This window comes from Symphodus melops, assembly GCF_947650265.1.
Source record: "Symphodus melops genome assembly, chromosome: 10".
Taxonomy (NCBI): Eukaryota; Metazoa; Chordata; class Actinopteri; order Labriformes; family Labridae; genus Symphodus; species Symphodus melops.
This window is the reverse complement of record NC_136700.1, coordinates 8,777,127-8,792,482: the sequence shown is the minus strand read 5'-3', so window position 1 is coordinate 8,792,482 and position 15,356 is coordinate 8,777,127. Positions and strand designations below refer to the sequence as shown.

General features: G+C 39.4%; 2 protein-coding genes across 2 annotated transcripts; one reads left to right on the top strand and one right to left on the bottom strand.

Moving 5' to 3' along the window:
- Positions 1 to 1,507: 1,507 nt before the first annotated feature.
- On the top strand, positions 1,508 to 6,965 carry hspa8b (heat shock protein family A (Hsp70) member 8b). Its single transcript, XM_079354336.1, has 9 exons — positions 1,508 to 1,904; positions 3,765 to 3,974; positions 4,066 to 4,271; positions 4,533 to 4,685; positions 4,850 to 5,405; positions 5,515 to 5,717; positions 5,824 to 6,022; positions 6,115 to 6,347; positions 6,428 to 6,965. Exons 2-9 carry the CDS (start codon positions 3,770 to 3,772, stop codon positions 6,620 to 6,622), a joined length of 1,950 nt encoding a protein of 649 aa, XP_079210462.1. The 5' UTR covers positions 1,508 to 1,904; positions 3,765 to 3,769; the 3' UTR covers positions 6,623 to 6,965.
- Positions 6,966 to 7,688: 723 nt separating this feature from the next.
- Positions 7,689 to 9,691, bottom strand: lim2.3 (lens intrinsic membrane protein 2.3). The gene is made up of 5 exons (XM_079354809.1): positions 9,537 to 9,691; positions 8,844 to 9,038; positions 8,211 to 8,360; positions 7,984 to 8,118; positions 7,689 to 7,905 (listed from the first exon to the last, which is right to left on the bottom strand). The coding sequence occupies exons 2-5, from the start codon at positions 9,016 to 9,018 to the stop codon at positions 7,844 to 7,846; spliced, it is 522 nt and encodes a 173-aa protein (XP_079210935.1). The 5' UTR covers positions 9,019 to 9,038; positions 9,537 to 9,691; the 3' UTR covers positions 7,689 to 7,843.
- Between the last annotated feature and the right edge of the window lie 5,665 nt (positions 9,692 to 15,356).

The window sequence follows — 15,356 nt, the reverse complement described above, 5'->3', positions numbered from 1 at the left end:
CAAGTCCTCGACCACTAGGTCGTGGGACGACCCAGGACTTACCAGACAGAGCTTAACACACTTTCATGACGAAAAGACACGTTAGAAGACATGATTCTCAAAAACTGGCACTTTTAATTATTTAAATTTTTTTATTGCAAAAAGGCGGCCAAACACACATTGTTGGGTTAGTTAGGTGCCAAAATAAATGTTCAACCTTTTTACTCCTGTACTGCATGTCTGATCCACCTGCTTTTTCACATGCAGCTAGACCTGCAGATCTGCTCTAGTTGCCAAGCTTAACAAGTAAAGTAAATGGACTTGAGCTTGTATTGTGCTTTTCTGATCTTCTGACTGCTCAAAGCGCCTGTACATCGTAGGTCACCAGTTCACACACATTCACACAGTGATGGTAGAGGCTGCTATGTAAAGTGACCATCAGAAGGAACATTTATATACCGCTGACAGGAGCAACCTGGGGTTAAATGTCTTGCCCAAGGACACATTGGACGAGTGGCTGCAGGAGCTGGGGACCAAATCCCAGACCTTCCAGCTGAGAGACAACCAGCTCTCTCAGCTGTTGCTCAGTGGTTTTTGTTAATTTACTGCTTTAACCACAACATTTGCTGTAGACCCTCAAGTTTTTCATGATAGTAGTTGTCACACATCATTTATTGACTTTGTTTAAGTGCATGGTATAATACTAATTAAATTTATCATCTTGGATAGGAACTTTTCTTATTATTTATATATCCTGTTTGACGTCAAATTAATTTAAGGTATCAAATTTAACATTGCATTACTTTAAAAAAAACAATACATTTCTTTTCACAGTATCGCCTGAAATTAGACCATACAGTACAAAGAGTCACTCAAATGTGCCCCCCCTTTGCCCCAAATGGAACACCTGAGCAGTATCATAACATGTTACGACAGGAACAGAGGAGGAGCTCATTTTTTTGTTGAAGGGCACATCAGGACACATGCTCTTGGATTCAGTGTGCTGTAAATGGTACACCAATCCCAGTTAGGAATAAAATGTGATCCATCTGTGACCCACTTGTTTTTTACTGGGAGGGAATCCACCCTGATATCAATGTCTTCAATGAATATATGGTGTTGTAATACAGATTGTGTTTTAAAGATATCCGCTGACATGTTTTTTTTAAAACATAGGTGTGGTCATACTTTTCGTTTGTTTCTTATGTAGTTTGAAACCATATTGATATCATAAAAGTAAAACATCTAATGTTACTATGTACACTGGAATAATCCTGTCTTTGTGAGGGTTTTTTTTTTGTTATACTTTCTAATTAAAAAATGTAAATGTGTGATGTTTGATCTTTTCAAATAATCCTGTTATCGTGAATTTGACATTTTTCTTGTTTTACTCATATTATAAGGGGAGATGGTATGCAATTCAATCATGGGTGAATGGACACAGTGCACTTCATCCCTCCTCTGTTTGTATGCTGGGGTTGGCGCCACCCTGGTCATAAAAAGCCCTCACACGTCCCTGGCCCCTCAGACAGCCTCTGAGCTTGGTCGTGTCTTCTCTCTCCATCACAGTTCATTTCTGATGAGGTTTATCGATCCCACTCACAGTCTTCGTAGCAACTGCCGTGGAAAGCAAAAAAAACCCCGGTGTTTTTATTGGACCATTATATAAGGGCAGTTTATGTGATGATGGAGGAGGATTGGCCAGCCTCGCTCCTCCTGTGTTCTAGAGAGTTCTCTGTGAGATCCAGGAGGCGCGGCCGCTCCCACACACACACACACACACACACACACAGACAGACAGACAGACAGACAGACGGCGAGGACCAAGGACCTGACAGACCCACAAACTCGGGGTGAAGCGATCCTGTATTATTAAAAAAAAAAAAAAAAAAACGCATAATCGACACACTTTACACTAAACGGAGGTGAGTAAAGCCAGGTAGAAAATTACTATTTGTAACTTTTGATGCTGTTTGATATGACTTTAATTATTCACTCACTAACTCTGGAGATATTACGTGACAGCTTTAATACTTCATCTACGTTACTGGTTTGGTTTGAGCTAGCTGTTAGCTAACTTTTTTCGTTCTTTCTGTCGTATCACTGAATTTAAGCTAACATTCAAATACAGCTGCAGCAACTTCTCCCAGTTAATGCTGAAGCTTGTTTTTATACGGACTGAAGTGTATGTCCTGCTAACTCGCTGCTTCGTCTTTGCCCGCTCGCACTCAGACGTGGAAGAAAGATTAAAAAAAACGAAATTGCTAATTACAGTTACGTAAGCTGGAGGAAGTGAAAGGACTAGTCTAGAAAGTTCCCCAACCTCTTTAAATTATGTACTGACACGCCCTCCTGTACTGATGCTGCTGTAGAGAGCTAAGCTAATGATGCTGCACAACATGCGCTTCTCTGCATGACTGTCTCTGGAAAACAGTCTTCACACAACATACTGAATAGATTCAGTTCAGGTACAATCCTCAGCAGGAGAATATATATTAGTCTCTTTTGTGTTAAATTAAAAATATGTTGAGCAGAAACGTATGCATAAAAATGAATGAGGCAGACATATCACCTTTTTTTTAATTTGAAAACTCATTTTAATTATAATTGATAGAGCTAATTTTGTGACTATGAAATATCAGGAAATGGAGATTAATCAGTAGCATGTTCAACAACCCAAATACATTGTCACTGTGGTTTGTTTCTTCCTTATCTATTATCGACTCACTATATAACTAAAACTCACTGTTATATGTATATATATATATATATATATATATATATATATATATATATATATATATATATAGTTCACTCTGACAACTTATTGTTTCACAATTTAATGTTAACCTTTGCTACCATTAGAGCATCTCCATATTTCTTTCAGCCCCTGACATGTGCTCTCCTCTGCCCCAAAGTATGAAAACTATTGCTTAGATAAGTTGTCATGAGCTCCCTTTTGGATTACTGATAGGCTAACGTTACAGTGTATTGATTCTGCTACTGTAGCAACAGTAAACATGAGGCTGTTCCAGCTCATCCCTGGCTGCTTACTGAGTCATCCAGATGAATGCGGCGCTGTTTGTAACTACGTTCACGTCTTTATTTTCAGAGTTTTTCCAACATATTGTATTCTAATAACTCGTAAACCGAGTTCTAGTTCTGCACCTACTCACTGACTTCTGAAGATCAAGTTTGACAATTAATACTTCAAAAACAACACTCAAACACTGAATTGATTGAGAAAAGTGTCTGATATTCCCCTAGTGGCTAATATTGCAACTCAGATATGATATAGATATTTTTTACATTCTTATATTTTTATCTAATTTGATGTTTGCACTGTCTGATTTTCTTCTGCTATCCTGCTTTGCTGCTGTAACACTGTAAACTTCTCTGTTTGTGAGATGAATAAAGAATGATCTTATACCATAATAAACTCCGCAAAATGGCAGTTAATAAAAAAAATAAAAAAAACCTGCCAATAAAGGCTCTCTGCTTCCTGTTGTCCGGTGTTGCCATAACAAGAGAGCTGACAAGCCGTCAAACGTGGGAGACTTGAAAACAGGTGCTGTGGAGCCTCACTTCACTGAGACCGTTTGTTTCCACTTCTGTTTGAGCTCTTCACAGTCTGATAATAGCCTCATTACCCAACACTTTAAACGGGCCTCACAGATGCTTCGCACAGTGCTCAGAGTGGGCTGGAGCTTCTCATCTTCCATACACCCAGATTTTCATTCCCATGCCAATATATGATCAACAGCTGATCTTCTTCACATTCTCAGGAATCATGTCCAAGGGACCAGCAGTCGGCATTGACCTGGGCACCACCTACTCCTGTGTAGGAGTGTTTCAGCACGGCAAAGTTGAGATTATTGCCAACGACCAGGGAAACAGGACCACGCCCAGTTATGTTGCCTTCACTGACACAGAGAGGCTGATTGGAGATGCAGCCAAGAATCAGGTGGCTCTGAACCCCAACAACACAGTATTTGGTATGAAATATGTTTTTATAGACTAATCAAATATGATCATCTGAAATGAGATGCTTCTGCTTCATTTTTGAATATTTTTCTTGTCCTTCAGATGCAAAGCGTCTCATTGGACGTCGCTTTGACGACGGTGTCGTCCAGTCAGACATGAAACACTGGCCGTTTACAGTCATCAACGATAATACAAAGCCCAAATTGAGAGTAGAGTACAAGGGTGAGACCAAGACCTTCTTCCCAGAGGAGATCTCCTCCATGGTGCTCATTAAAATGAAAGAGATTGCAGAGGCTTACCTTGGAAAGGTACACCTGTGCTGTGTTTCAATATAAGTCTTCCTAAGAATTGTGTGTTTGTGTTTGACTATAAAATGATTTATTATTTTCAGTTGAACAGTCAAATGGTCTGTGCTGCTGCTGCTACAGTATTGTCTATTCCTGCATAGTAGTTTGTATTTGAAAAACAATTCTCTGGATCTGTGAACTTTTTAATTTAGGATTCAAACCGTAAACTTAATGTTGAGAGTGTCAACATCTGCTCCACCTTAAATAATTCTCTTCTTTCAGACTGTATCAAATGCTGTCGTGACTGTGCCAGCTTACTTCAACGACTCTCAGCGGCAGGCCACCAAAGACGCAGGGACCATTTCTGGGCTGAATGTCCTCCGTATCATCAACGAACCAACTGCTGCTGCTATTGCTTATGGCCTGGACAAGAAGGTACAATAGCTCTTTGGCTTTTTTTAAAAAACAGTGTTTTTAGTTTAGGGATTATACAATTACAGAATATGGACCCGCATGTTTTTTTTGTCATTTAGATGTAAATCTGTTGTAGTCCAAAGTGCTTCCTGTAGAAAGAACAATCAAACTATTTAAATCTACAGGTTGGAGCTGAGCGAAACGTTCTCATCTTTGATCTGGGTGGGGGCACATTTGATGTCTCCATCCTGACTATTGAAGATGGCATCTTTGAGGTCAAGTCCACAGCAGGGGACACCCACTTGGGCGGAGAAGACTTTGACAACCGCATGGTCAACCACTTCATCGCCGAGTTCAAACGCAAGTTCAAGAAAGACATCAGCGACAACAAGCGGGCAGTACGCCGTCTGCGCACGGCGTGCGAGAGAGCCAAGCGCACATTGTCCTCCAGCACTCAGGCCAGTATTGAAATCGATTCACTGTATGAGGGCGTGGATTTCTACACGTCCATCACCAGGGCTCGGTTTGAGGAGCTGAACGCAGACCTTTTCAGAGGAACCCTGGAGCCTGTGGAAAAGGCTCTTCGTGACGCCAAGATGGACAAGGGTCAAGTCCATGACATCGTCCTGGTTGGAGGTTCCACTCGTATTCCAAAGATCCAGAAGCTGCTTCAGGACTTTTTCAATGGAAAGGAGCTCAATAAGAGCATCAACCCTGATGAAGCAGTGGCCTATGGAGCAGGTATAAACCATTAACCAGACAAAAAGCTTCTAGAAATTAATCACAGAAGAGCTACAAGTGTAATACACATGGTTTCCCCCCCCCCCCCCCCCCTACGTTTGTTGTGCAGCTGTGCAGGCAGCCATCCTGTCAGGCGACAAGTCAGAGAATGTGCAGGATCTGCTGCTGCTGGATGTGACCCCCTTGTCTCTGGGCATCGAGACGGCTGGAGGAGTGATGACTGTTCTCATTAAAAGAAACACCACCATCCCTACAAAGCAGACCCAGACCTTTACCACCTACTCTGACAACCAGCCTGGTGTCCTCATTCAGGTGAAACCACCATGACCTTCCACTGAAACGTATCGTTTTTGGAGGCGTTTTACTTTTCAAAAAGTATTCATGTTTGTCTGGTGATCTGATATGATGTATGCTGTAGGTGTTTGAGGGTGAAAGGGCCATGACCAAAGACAACAACCTTTTGGGTAAATTTGAGCTGATTGGAATCCCCCCTGCACCCAGAGGGGTCCCTCAGATTGAGGTGACCTTTGACATCGACGCTAACGGCATCATGAATGTGTCTGCTGCGGACAAGAGCACAGGGAAGGAGAACAAGATCACGATCACTAACGACAAAGGTAACCTAAAGAACAACCTCATTGTGACTCTGAATGTTTAAGTTTGATGTTTGTTATTCAGCTTTGTGTTCATCTGACGTCACATCCACCAGGCCGCTTGAGCAAGGAGGACATTGAGCGTATGGTCCAGGAAGCAGACAAGTACAAGGCTGAGGATGAACTGCAGAGAGAGAAAGTGGCGGCAAAGAATGGTTTAGAGTCGTACGCCTTCAATATGAAGTCTACTGTGGAGGACGAGAAGCTGAAGGACAAGATCAGCGACGAGGATAAACAAAAGATTGTGGACAAGTGTAACGAGGTCATCAGCTGGCTGGACAAAAACCAGGTAAGAATAAAAGATGAGACTGAACTATGACCACTTCAGAATGTTTTGATTCTTCAACCTTTGTTTGACTCTTTTCTCAGTCTGCTGAAAAAGACGAGTTTGAGCATCAGCAGAAGGAGTTGGAGAAGCTGTGTAACCCCATCATGACCAAGCTGTACCAGACTGCAGGTGGTGTACCCGGAGGGATGCCAGGGGGGATGCCCGGCGGATTCCCAGGAGCTGGTGGCGCGCCTGGAGGAGGAGGAGCCGGCCCCACTATCGAGGAGGTCGACTAAACTCAAAGGCTGACCATACATGCATGAGTCTGTTCTCTTTTTCTCTGTCAAAGGATGGTGTGAGGGGTGATAACAGTCACATATCACAAGAATTACTACAATGTTGCACTCATAACCTTTAACCACTTTACCTTACCTTTTTTTCATTTTTTTTTCAATCAGCACGTTCACTGTGGTTTTTCCAGTTGTTGGTCTTTTCAAGCGGCTGAATGTTTGTTCACTTAAACCTGTTAATGTTTACATTACCATAGTGTTTTTATTTGAGCCTTTTTTTCTGGCTGGAAGAGTGGGTATTGCTTTTCTCTTTGAAAATACTATCCAATAAAAGATTTTTGAACTTGAACTTATTGCATTTCATTGTATTATTCTTTATTATAAAACGTTTCCATGTACACATATGCAAAACCACTTTACTTCACATTTTATTGAAGAGTTATTTCTTCCACTTCAGTGACATTTGTAGAGACTTGCAGTAACTGCAGGTACCCCTGATGTTTCCATCCATTTCCATTGTATTTACTCCTTTTGCCTACATCTGAACTCTAATCTCGTCACTTTTAGGATGAACTTGAACTTGTTTTTAAAGTTTTTCTAGTCAATCTTTTTATGTGTCCACTGAAGCCTTTTCATCAAATAAGCAGGTAGCAGAAACACATCTGTTGAGTGTAACCTATTAGCTATGAAGCTAACCATTTCCTTTTTATTATTTTTTTTACAAATGCAGTTGTTTATCACTGTACACTTAAAGGTATAGTATGTAGAATGATATGCTAATGTTACATTAAAATCTAACTTCAATTAAAAATGGACTAAACCCATGGTATATCTGTTTTAGTTGAGTAATTGCATTATAGCAGAGACTCACTACCGTGATACCACGTGAGCCTCTAAGTCATCTTTTGTTATTGTTTTGATTGAGAGCCCCCTAGTGGTGGATTTTACATACTTATTTAAACCTGATCCAAAAAAACAAGGAGATATGTCAGCTCCAGGCTGGTGTAAGATAGTGTTGTTCCTCTAAACTGACTAGACTTTTTAGTGATGTGGACAGAGCAGACAACAAATGCATTCTTTATTATCATTTATTTTGCTTATCCATGGATATATTGTAGGCCTATATGTTAACAGAAAGTGGTTGTAAAGTTAACATGGGTGTAAAGTGGTTCTTCTTGGCCCAATAATGGACCTGTGCTTTTGTGTGTGTTGAAGTTTTTCGGCAGGTCAGCGCGAGTTCGAGTTTCTTGGGCATTCGTGCATCCGATAGGCACACATGTAGAAGATACCTGAAAGAGAATCAGATAATTATGTCATATTTTGGCAAAACAGCATGTTTTTATCAGTTACTGTGTTGGTGTGCTCACCTGAGAAGAAAGTGAGAACCACTGCCACCCAGCCCATTATGTAGGACCAGGAGAACCGCCAGCTGCCATAGCGTTTACCGTAGTAGTTAACTGTCACTCCTGTGTACACAGCCATGGCCAGCAGCACAAAGAAGCCTGCACAAGAGAACAAGCCTCGAATTAAAAATGATGTACGTCTTCTGAACACAAAAGAGAGACAGAGATTTAGCTGTGTTTGAGGAGCTCACAGGAGATGAAGAAGAGGATGCCGGCTGCAAATGTCTTGTCAAACCCGTCAAAGGAGGAGTAGTGGATGAAGGCCATGACCCCGATCACGATGCCAATGAAGCAGGCCAGCAGGGAGAGAATCATGAAGGCCCGAGTGGCATCCCAGTATGCTGAGGATGAGAGGAGACAAGGAAAAAGACTGAGGCCTAAGAGACCCGACATTAAAGACACCCAGCATGCATTGCACGTTGAGTCAGTCATACTGTTCTTTAGCTGCAATTTGCAGTGTTAATATTTGCACCTATAATGAATGAGACTTTTTTTCTTGAATTATGAGGCAGCTGACTGTTGCAAATGAAAGTAAAACTCTCATATTGAATTTCCATAAACCTCAAAACTCACAACTAAAAATATGAGGTTTTTAGGACAATTTTCTATACAACATACTATTCATACAACAGTATGATCATTTCTAACCTCTATGCACTTGGCTCTCATCTATATGTTACCACCCTCAAAGGGAAGCTACCCCATTGTTTATAAGGATTAGTGCAGAAGCCACACACTGTCAGCATACTATAACACAAATAAGCCAGGATGTGCCGCCCTGCTTGTGCTCAAGCTTTGGAAAACAACACCTGTGCACCTCTCACCAATGCTGTCTGTGTGTGTCATGCATTTCCCAGGCACACAGTATCGCCACAGGCCCTGGTGCATGTAATTGCTTGAGTGACGGTACTGCATCCAGTAGTCAGTTGCCGTGGAGACAATAAGGAGTATGTTCCCGACTCCAGCACAGAACAACCCACCTCCCATGAAGCTGTACATCCTGCCAAAAAAAACACTGACTGACAAACAGAGAGAGATCACAGCAGGTGAGGGTCTCACAACATTTGGCCAATGCAACACTTTCTGTAGGAAATAGAACAACTGGATATGAAAGCAGCCTAAAATGATCCAAATTCATTCATCAGTACAACATAGAGAAATACATTTTAAAGAAAAGGAACTGAAACCTTTAATCTCACAGTTGACAGAGGTTTGGCCAAAGAAATAAAATAAAATGTTCAGACAATAATTTTAATATTTTTTTAAAACTTACTTTTACACTAGCTTAAACAACCAGCTTTCCCAAATTACCAAAAATATGCTCTGAATTTGAGTATAAAGGTCTAGAGTCATGTTTTTCTCCAATTTAATTCACTTAAGGACCTTTTTTTCGAGAGGTTAACTGAAAATTGTCGCAATAAAGAAACACTTTAATAGTATTTTTAAATATACAAAATATCACACAGGTGTAAATACAAGATTTGACCCTTTTAGTTCTTGGGTTATCAGTGACCTACCTTTATCTTTTACTCCTCAGAAAAAGTCAGAGATTCCAATTTTTAGGGTTGTCAAAGCACTGAGGAGCACGATATTGCTGTGTGTGGCAGGAAAGTTTTGTTTGCACGAAGGAAACCAAGCGAACAAGCAGCCTGATGGAACAATGGAGCATGCTGAGCCACAACCAATCACAGAGGATGAGTTTTGTGTTTTAGGGAATCTGCTGAAAATACAAAACTGTTATAGCGCTGTGCACATCTCAGTATTACTGATGACACAGGGCTTTTCATTCAAACCGCTGCACAACCACACACAGTAAACTCATGGCTTGCAACAGGCTAAGCCAATGTCAGTGCTGGAAAAGTTGCATTTAACAGAGATAACTGTCAACCCTTTAATTTGAATTAGGTTTAGGTGATGCGGTTTGGGAAAATTCTTCGGTCAATTACGTCAGTTAGGAAAATCAGCATTATTTTAATTAGTCAGTTTGTTCTTTAATTGGTCAGTTCTGCATTTTAATACATTCATCTGGACCAAGTTGTTCAAATAATTTAAATACAAGGTGTACCGTGTTCGAATTTGTTGAATGCCTCTGTGTATAATTAATGAAAATGCCTTTTGTCCTCCCATCTCTCATAATCAGACCCGTCGCCAGACCTTAGTCTTGGGTGGGTGGGGGGGGGGCCACAATTATTATCAGCCAGTACGCATTTTAATAATCCTATACTGTATTCACGCAGCACGCAAACATCACGTTCAACATAACCAACAGCAATATGACCCGGTACACTAATAAATGATTCTGTAGTCATAACTTAAAATATCTGATAATGTATTCAATATAAATGCATCATTGATTTTGTGGCAATTATTTAAGTAACTTTCAAACAAAAATGTTTAAGATAGTATCTGATTATTTTGGTTGCATTAAATATAATCTTTATGTTTATGTAATTCTAAATTAAGAGAATTTTTAATGAATCCAATTCAATAGAATTAGCCAGTTTTCAGTTGAAGAGCACTTCATGTTATTTTGCGCCTTTTTTCTGCTTTTGAATTCAGCAGCTATCGTCTGGTCACAAGACATAAAGAAAGTTCAAATAATTTAACTCAACAATTTCATTTGGTTGACAAAGGAGAGTTTTTTTTATACTGTAATGTTAATGACAACTTGTGGGTGTATGCTGCGCGTAATATTTACAGTCTATGATGCTACATTACAAAACAAAATTAACAAACAAAGTAATCCAGAGAGACAGAGACACAGTTGAGGTTATGCATGTTATGTTAATGTAGGCTTTTGTGTGATGGTATTGCACCACGATATCAGAAAGATATTACGAGTATTAGTTTTAGTATTAGTATTAGTATTAGTATTAGTATTAGTATTTGTGATTATTGATGGTGTGCAAGACTCACAAAATATACAAAATTCTTTTCTGGAATATCAAGTGTTTCATCAAACATTTTGATCCTACTAACATTGAAGAGCTACTATAGGACTATTAACAAGGACGGATGAATACATACCTTTCCAACTGGGTGTAACATCTAACCTTATAAAGCAACTGCACTATTAAAACGAGTAAAGTCAAAATGTCTTTAAATCTTTATATTTGTATAGCTATTTTAAAAGCAACTGGGGGTTTGTTGACCGACAAGGGACAAATATTAAAGCAAGAAAATGATGGTAGTGTGTATTTTACATAATACATATAGTCTTTAAGTTATAAACTCCTGTATATCCTGTTTTGTATTCTTTTTAAATACAAAAAAAAAGTTTTTGTTCGACTTAATACATATAAAACAGAATCACACAAATTCATATTTTATTAGTGTACTGCTCATATATTTCTCACCAGCTGCTCTTTGTTCTAGTTGCTCAAGGTCACGGCTTCTCCTGTTTTTGCAAAACAGTCAGCAGTTGTACCTCTCTGTATTAGTCCACTGCCCAGATAGCAGAAGACAGTCCCCTGAAACTATCCTTCATGAAAATTACAATGACAAAACAAGAGTTTTAATAAAGACAGTTATTTTTCTTTCTTGCTGGTCTGGGCTGAGCAGAGAAATTCTCAGCTGGGTGGCTCTTTGTATTACCTGTGATCAACCTGCAATAAACCAGCTTTTGATTTGATCTCATCAGGTCGTGATCTTCCTTTCCGTTAAGACGACACAGCCTAAAAATCTTTGAACTGGTGACCCCGATGTGATGTCTGATAGACAAGACGAGTCTGAAGTTAGGACCATGTGCGGTGGAGTTGGCGGACTTCTCCGCAGACGATTCAGGGGGCCCCCAACTAAAAGGTGAGCAGAAAACCTTTTGATATAAGAATTTCTGTTATTGGATAATCTAAATAAAATTCCCTTCTCTCTCTCCCGATATCCGTATCTATCCACTTTCTCTCTCTCTCATAATAAAGGCAGAAAAAGCCCAAAAAAATAATTTTAAAAAAGAGAGATTCTGTGAATATTAACTGTAAAAGGAGGACGGGGATTTTCATTTAAGATGACATATTTCTGACGGTCAGACAGAGGGGTGATGGCCATACAGCACAGGTAAGGACTTGTTGTTTTTCATGAAATGTGTTAAAGGGTGGCAGATTGACACATAAATGACAACTTTTTTTATGTGTATGTGTATATTGACATCGTAGAGACTTCCCAGGGAAGACTCGAATTCGTGGCAATATCGCACGGTCGGTGTCAATCATATTGGGAACAAAGAGGGTGGTTATAGGTAACTAGTGGGATATCCATTATGAATTAGAAACTAGTGTGTGGTCAGTACGGTCCGAATTCAAAGCCGATCTGGAGGATCTAAGATTGGAGGGTCCAGACTCTCGAATTAGTTGAGAGCCTAGAAGCTTGGCCTTCACTCCTTGATCGGTAATGAATCATCAAACGTATTGGTGAGACATTATTCGGACTGAATTGATTCACACGTGTATGATCTGTTTGACCCTCACTTAAATTAATAATGGCAGAAAAAGAGATTGAAAAGTGGGAGGATGGAAAGCCCAGCATGGTGGTGTTGGCATTGCTTGCCATATGGTAATCATGGAAACAGGAGTTTGAAATGAAAGACAGAGAAAAGGCAAATGTTTTTTCTCTAAACTTTTAAAACTAAAAAGTAAAATGTTTGTCAATGTTTATACATATTTTAAAAGCATTTTTTACACTGTTAAAAAAACAATTAACCCATTTTAATTTTAATTATATATTTTTAAATTTAAAAGCAATTTTTGCAATGTTAAAAACAAACAAGCCAAATGTCTTTCAATCTGTATGTTTGTATTAAATATTTTGAAGCTTTGAATAGGTTGGGTTTTTTTGAGGGTTTTTTTTCCCAAAATTTTGCTCTAAACCGGTAGCCGAAGAGAGGAAGAGAGGAAGAGAGGAAGAGAGGAGACCTCACCCTCCCCCCAGTGGGCGTGACGCGGCGTCAGGAGAGGTCGCGCACATTTTTTTTCTGTGTACGCATAAAAATATGTATATTTCATTTTTATTATTATTTTTTTAAATCAAACAATTACATTTTCCCTCAAACATGTCTTATGTGCTTATGTTCTCTCTTTCCTTTCCCTATTCTTGGCTGTTCTCCGTCAATGTTCTTTTCTCTCAGTCACTGTCTATACTGACAACAAAACTAAGACAACTAGAAGTTTGCCTTTACAGCCTTCTGCCCGACGGTCATGCTGTGTATCTTTTGGGATAGTAAACATTTAATACCAACAAACAAGATCAGGCATTTAGGAGTGTGAAAGAAATAAAAGAAACACCATTGTCCCTTATTACAAGCAAGTGTACACACAAACTTTGAAATGATTTTAATGTTTTAAAAAAAAGTTGTGTAATGTTTTGTCTTGGCAGAACAGAGTGAGATGAGTTGGCAGGTGTGAGGCTGATAAGTATTGTGGGTTTGAAAAGTTTTAGCAAACAAGCTGCAATAAAATAATGAAAGGGATTTATCTTTGTTGCCACTTCTTGTCGAGAGTGTAGGAGTTGAAAAGACTGAGAAAGGTGTATTGCTTTGCTGTATTGGAAGTCATCAAGAAGGCCAGTTTGTGAGGAGTTTTTATGAGAGCTTTGAATGAATCAGAACTAAAAGCAACTCATCTGAATTTTGTTGCTTTACTTTCAGGGCCTTCGAGGTACTGTCCATGCTGGCTTTTTGTCATACTGTCACCATGCATTTGGACTCCCTTATTGGAAAGAGCCATCATAAATACTATTCAAACACTATACAGGCTTACATTTTTTAAGAGTTTTTGCCAATAATCAGCGAAATCCAGAATGGAGTCCCTGGGCTTCAGAGTCCATCGCATGCCTCAATTATGACCACTAGATGGAGCCTTTCATCAAGTCTGCCAGTTAAGACTGAATCTGGGGGTTGATTTTCTTTCATGTGATTAAGTCTTGATTCACCGACATTCACCCTAAGACCTTCAGTCGTGTGTCTTTTTTATATTGCCTGCTGTTTTCTCTCCTTTGTGTTGTTACTGAAAGGGATTTACAATGAATCTGCCTTGAAATTGGCTTATTTTGGACAATATGAAAATAAATCATGTAACTTCTGGGAGTTTACTGATCCCACAGCTAAAAGGTCAAAGTATCAACCTCATTAAGGACACTTTAATTCAGGTTATAATAAATCCTTCACACAATTTGAACTTATTGTATTTAAACTTATATTGTTATTTTCCTTTTCATAATGTTGGCAGCAGTAGGTGTTAAACATTTGGATAGGTAGAGGGTTATTGATAGTAGGCTGCTCCGTTGTGCAACTTCAAATATGAAATAATGTGTAATTCAGGGTTATCTTTTACTCACTGAATCTTTCTCTTATGGTTCGTACACGAGTACTACTGACCTTCACGGTAAACAAAAAAAGAGTGTGCAGAGTTTGAAAACAGAAGGCCATTTGCACATTCAGAGGAAGCGTCTCTGTGTTTAACCTGAATCTCAGTTGAAAACATGAACCAAGTAGCTGATGTTTTTTTCTCAAAGATTACAACCGGTGAGAGAGCCCATGTGGAACCTTGCAACCTGTACTGCACAAACAACTCCTATTGAAACCAGTCTGGAGGGTTTCTTCTGAAGTATTTTAAATGTCATGTCAAACACAAGCTTTGAGAAATAACTTTTTAGTAGGAGAAAAAAGTAAGAGTTGATCCATTGGAGTCCATTTGTTATTACATGTTGCTGGTCCATGTGGGAGGGGTGGAGAGTGTAACCCACAGAGTTTATAATCCATGCAGGCCTAACAGCATAAAATTGTAGAACCCTTCTAAATTGCATAACGCCTTCAAATTGCATCGGATTACCATTATCCTCCCAGCCTGGAGGGATGGAGTCGGTAAATGCCAAATACAGTTGAGTCGAACTCAGTTACCACATCGCACATTTCTCTGCCAGCCAAAATACCGAAAGTGCTTCAACCCAAGAAATCTGCTTACAAGAGGCTCATTCAGCACATCACTGTGCAGACATGAAGAGAGAGTTTTTTTTAAATATCCTTTTTTATTGCTGACACATTTCAGGAGTCATACAGTGAGAATACACTTATCTCCTCTCTCATTAAGCCTCATTCACAAAGATGCCTCCTCCAAAAGCTAAAGTACCATTACATCTGAGGCTACAGAGTATCCTGTATCAGAAGTGGGTTTCTGTCAGACCTCAGAGACATTTGGCTCTGATGTAAAAAACTCAGCTTTCTCCACTGAAAAAGGCATCTTAATCATACAGCACCTATAGACACGATTTTGATTTTTATGTCACAAAGATAACGTCTTTTGTTCAGTACAAAAATATAAATGTTTGAAATACTTATATCAACATGT

Excerpts from the sequence above, each read along its gene's own strand:
- lim2.3 (XM_079354809.1), bottom strand. The coding sequence starts at position 9,018 with ATGTACAGCTTCATGGGAGGTGGGTTGTTCTGTGCTGGAGTCGGGAAC. Across the intron at positions 8,119-8,210 it reads CATCCTCTTCTTCATCTCCT|GCTTCTTTGTGCTGCTGGCC; the intron begins GTGAGCTCCTCA and ends TCTCTTGTGCAG. Across the intron at positions 7,906-7,983 it reads GGTTCTCACTTTCTTCTCAG|GTATCTTCTACATGTGTGCC; the intron begins GTGAGCACACCA and ends ATTCTCTTTCAG.
- hspa8b (XM_079354336.1), top strand. The coding sequence starts at position 3,770 with ATGTCCAAGGGACCAGCAGTCGGCATTGACCTGGGCACCACCTACTCC. Across the intron at positions 4,272-4,532 it reads CAGAGGCTTACCTTGGAAAG|ACTGTATCAAATGCTGTCGT; the intron begins GTACACCTGTGC and ends CTCTTCTTTCAG. Across the intron at positions 4,686-4,849 it reads CTTATGGCCTGGACAAGAAG|GTTGGAGCTGAGCGAAACGT; the intron begins GTACAATAGCTC and ends TTAAATCTACAG.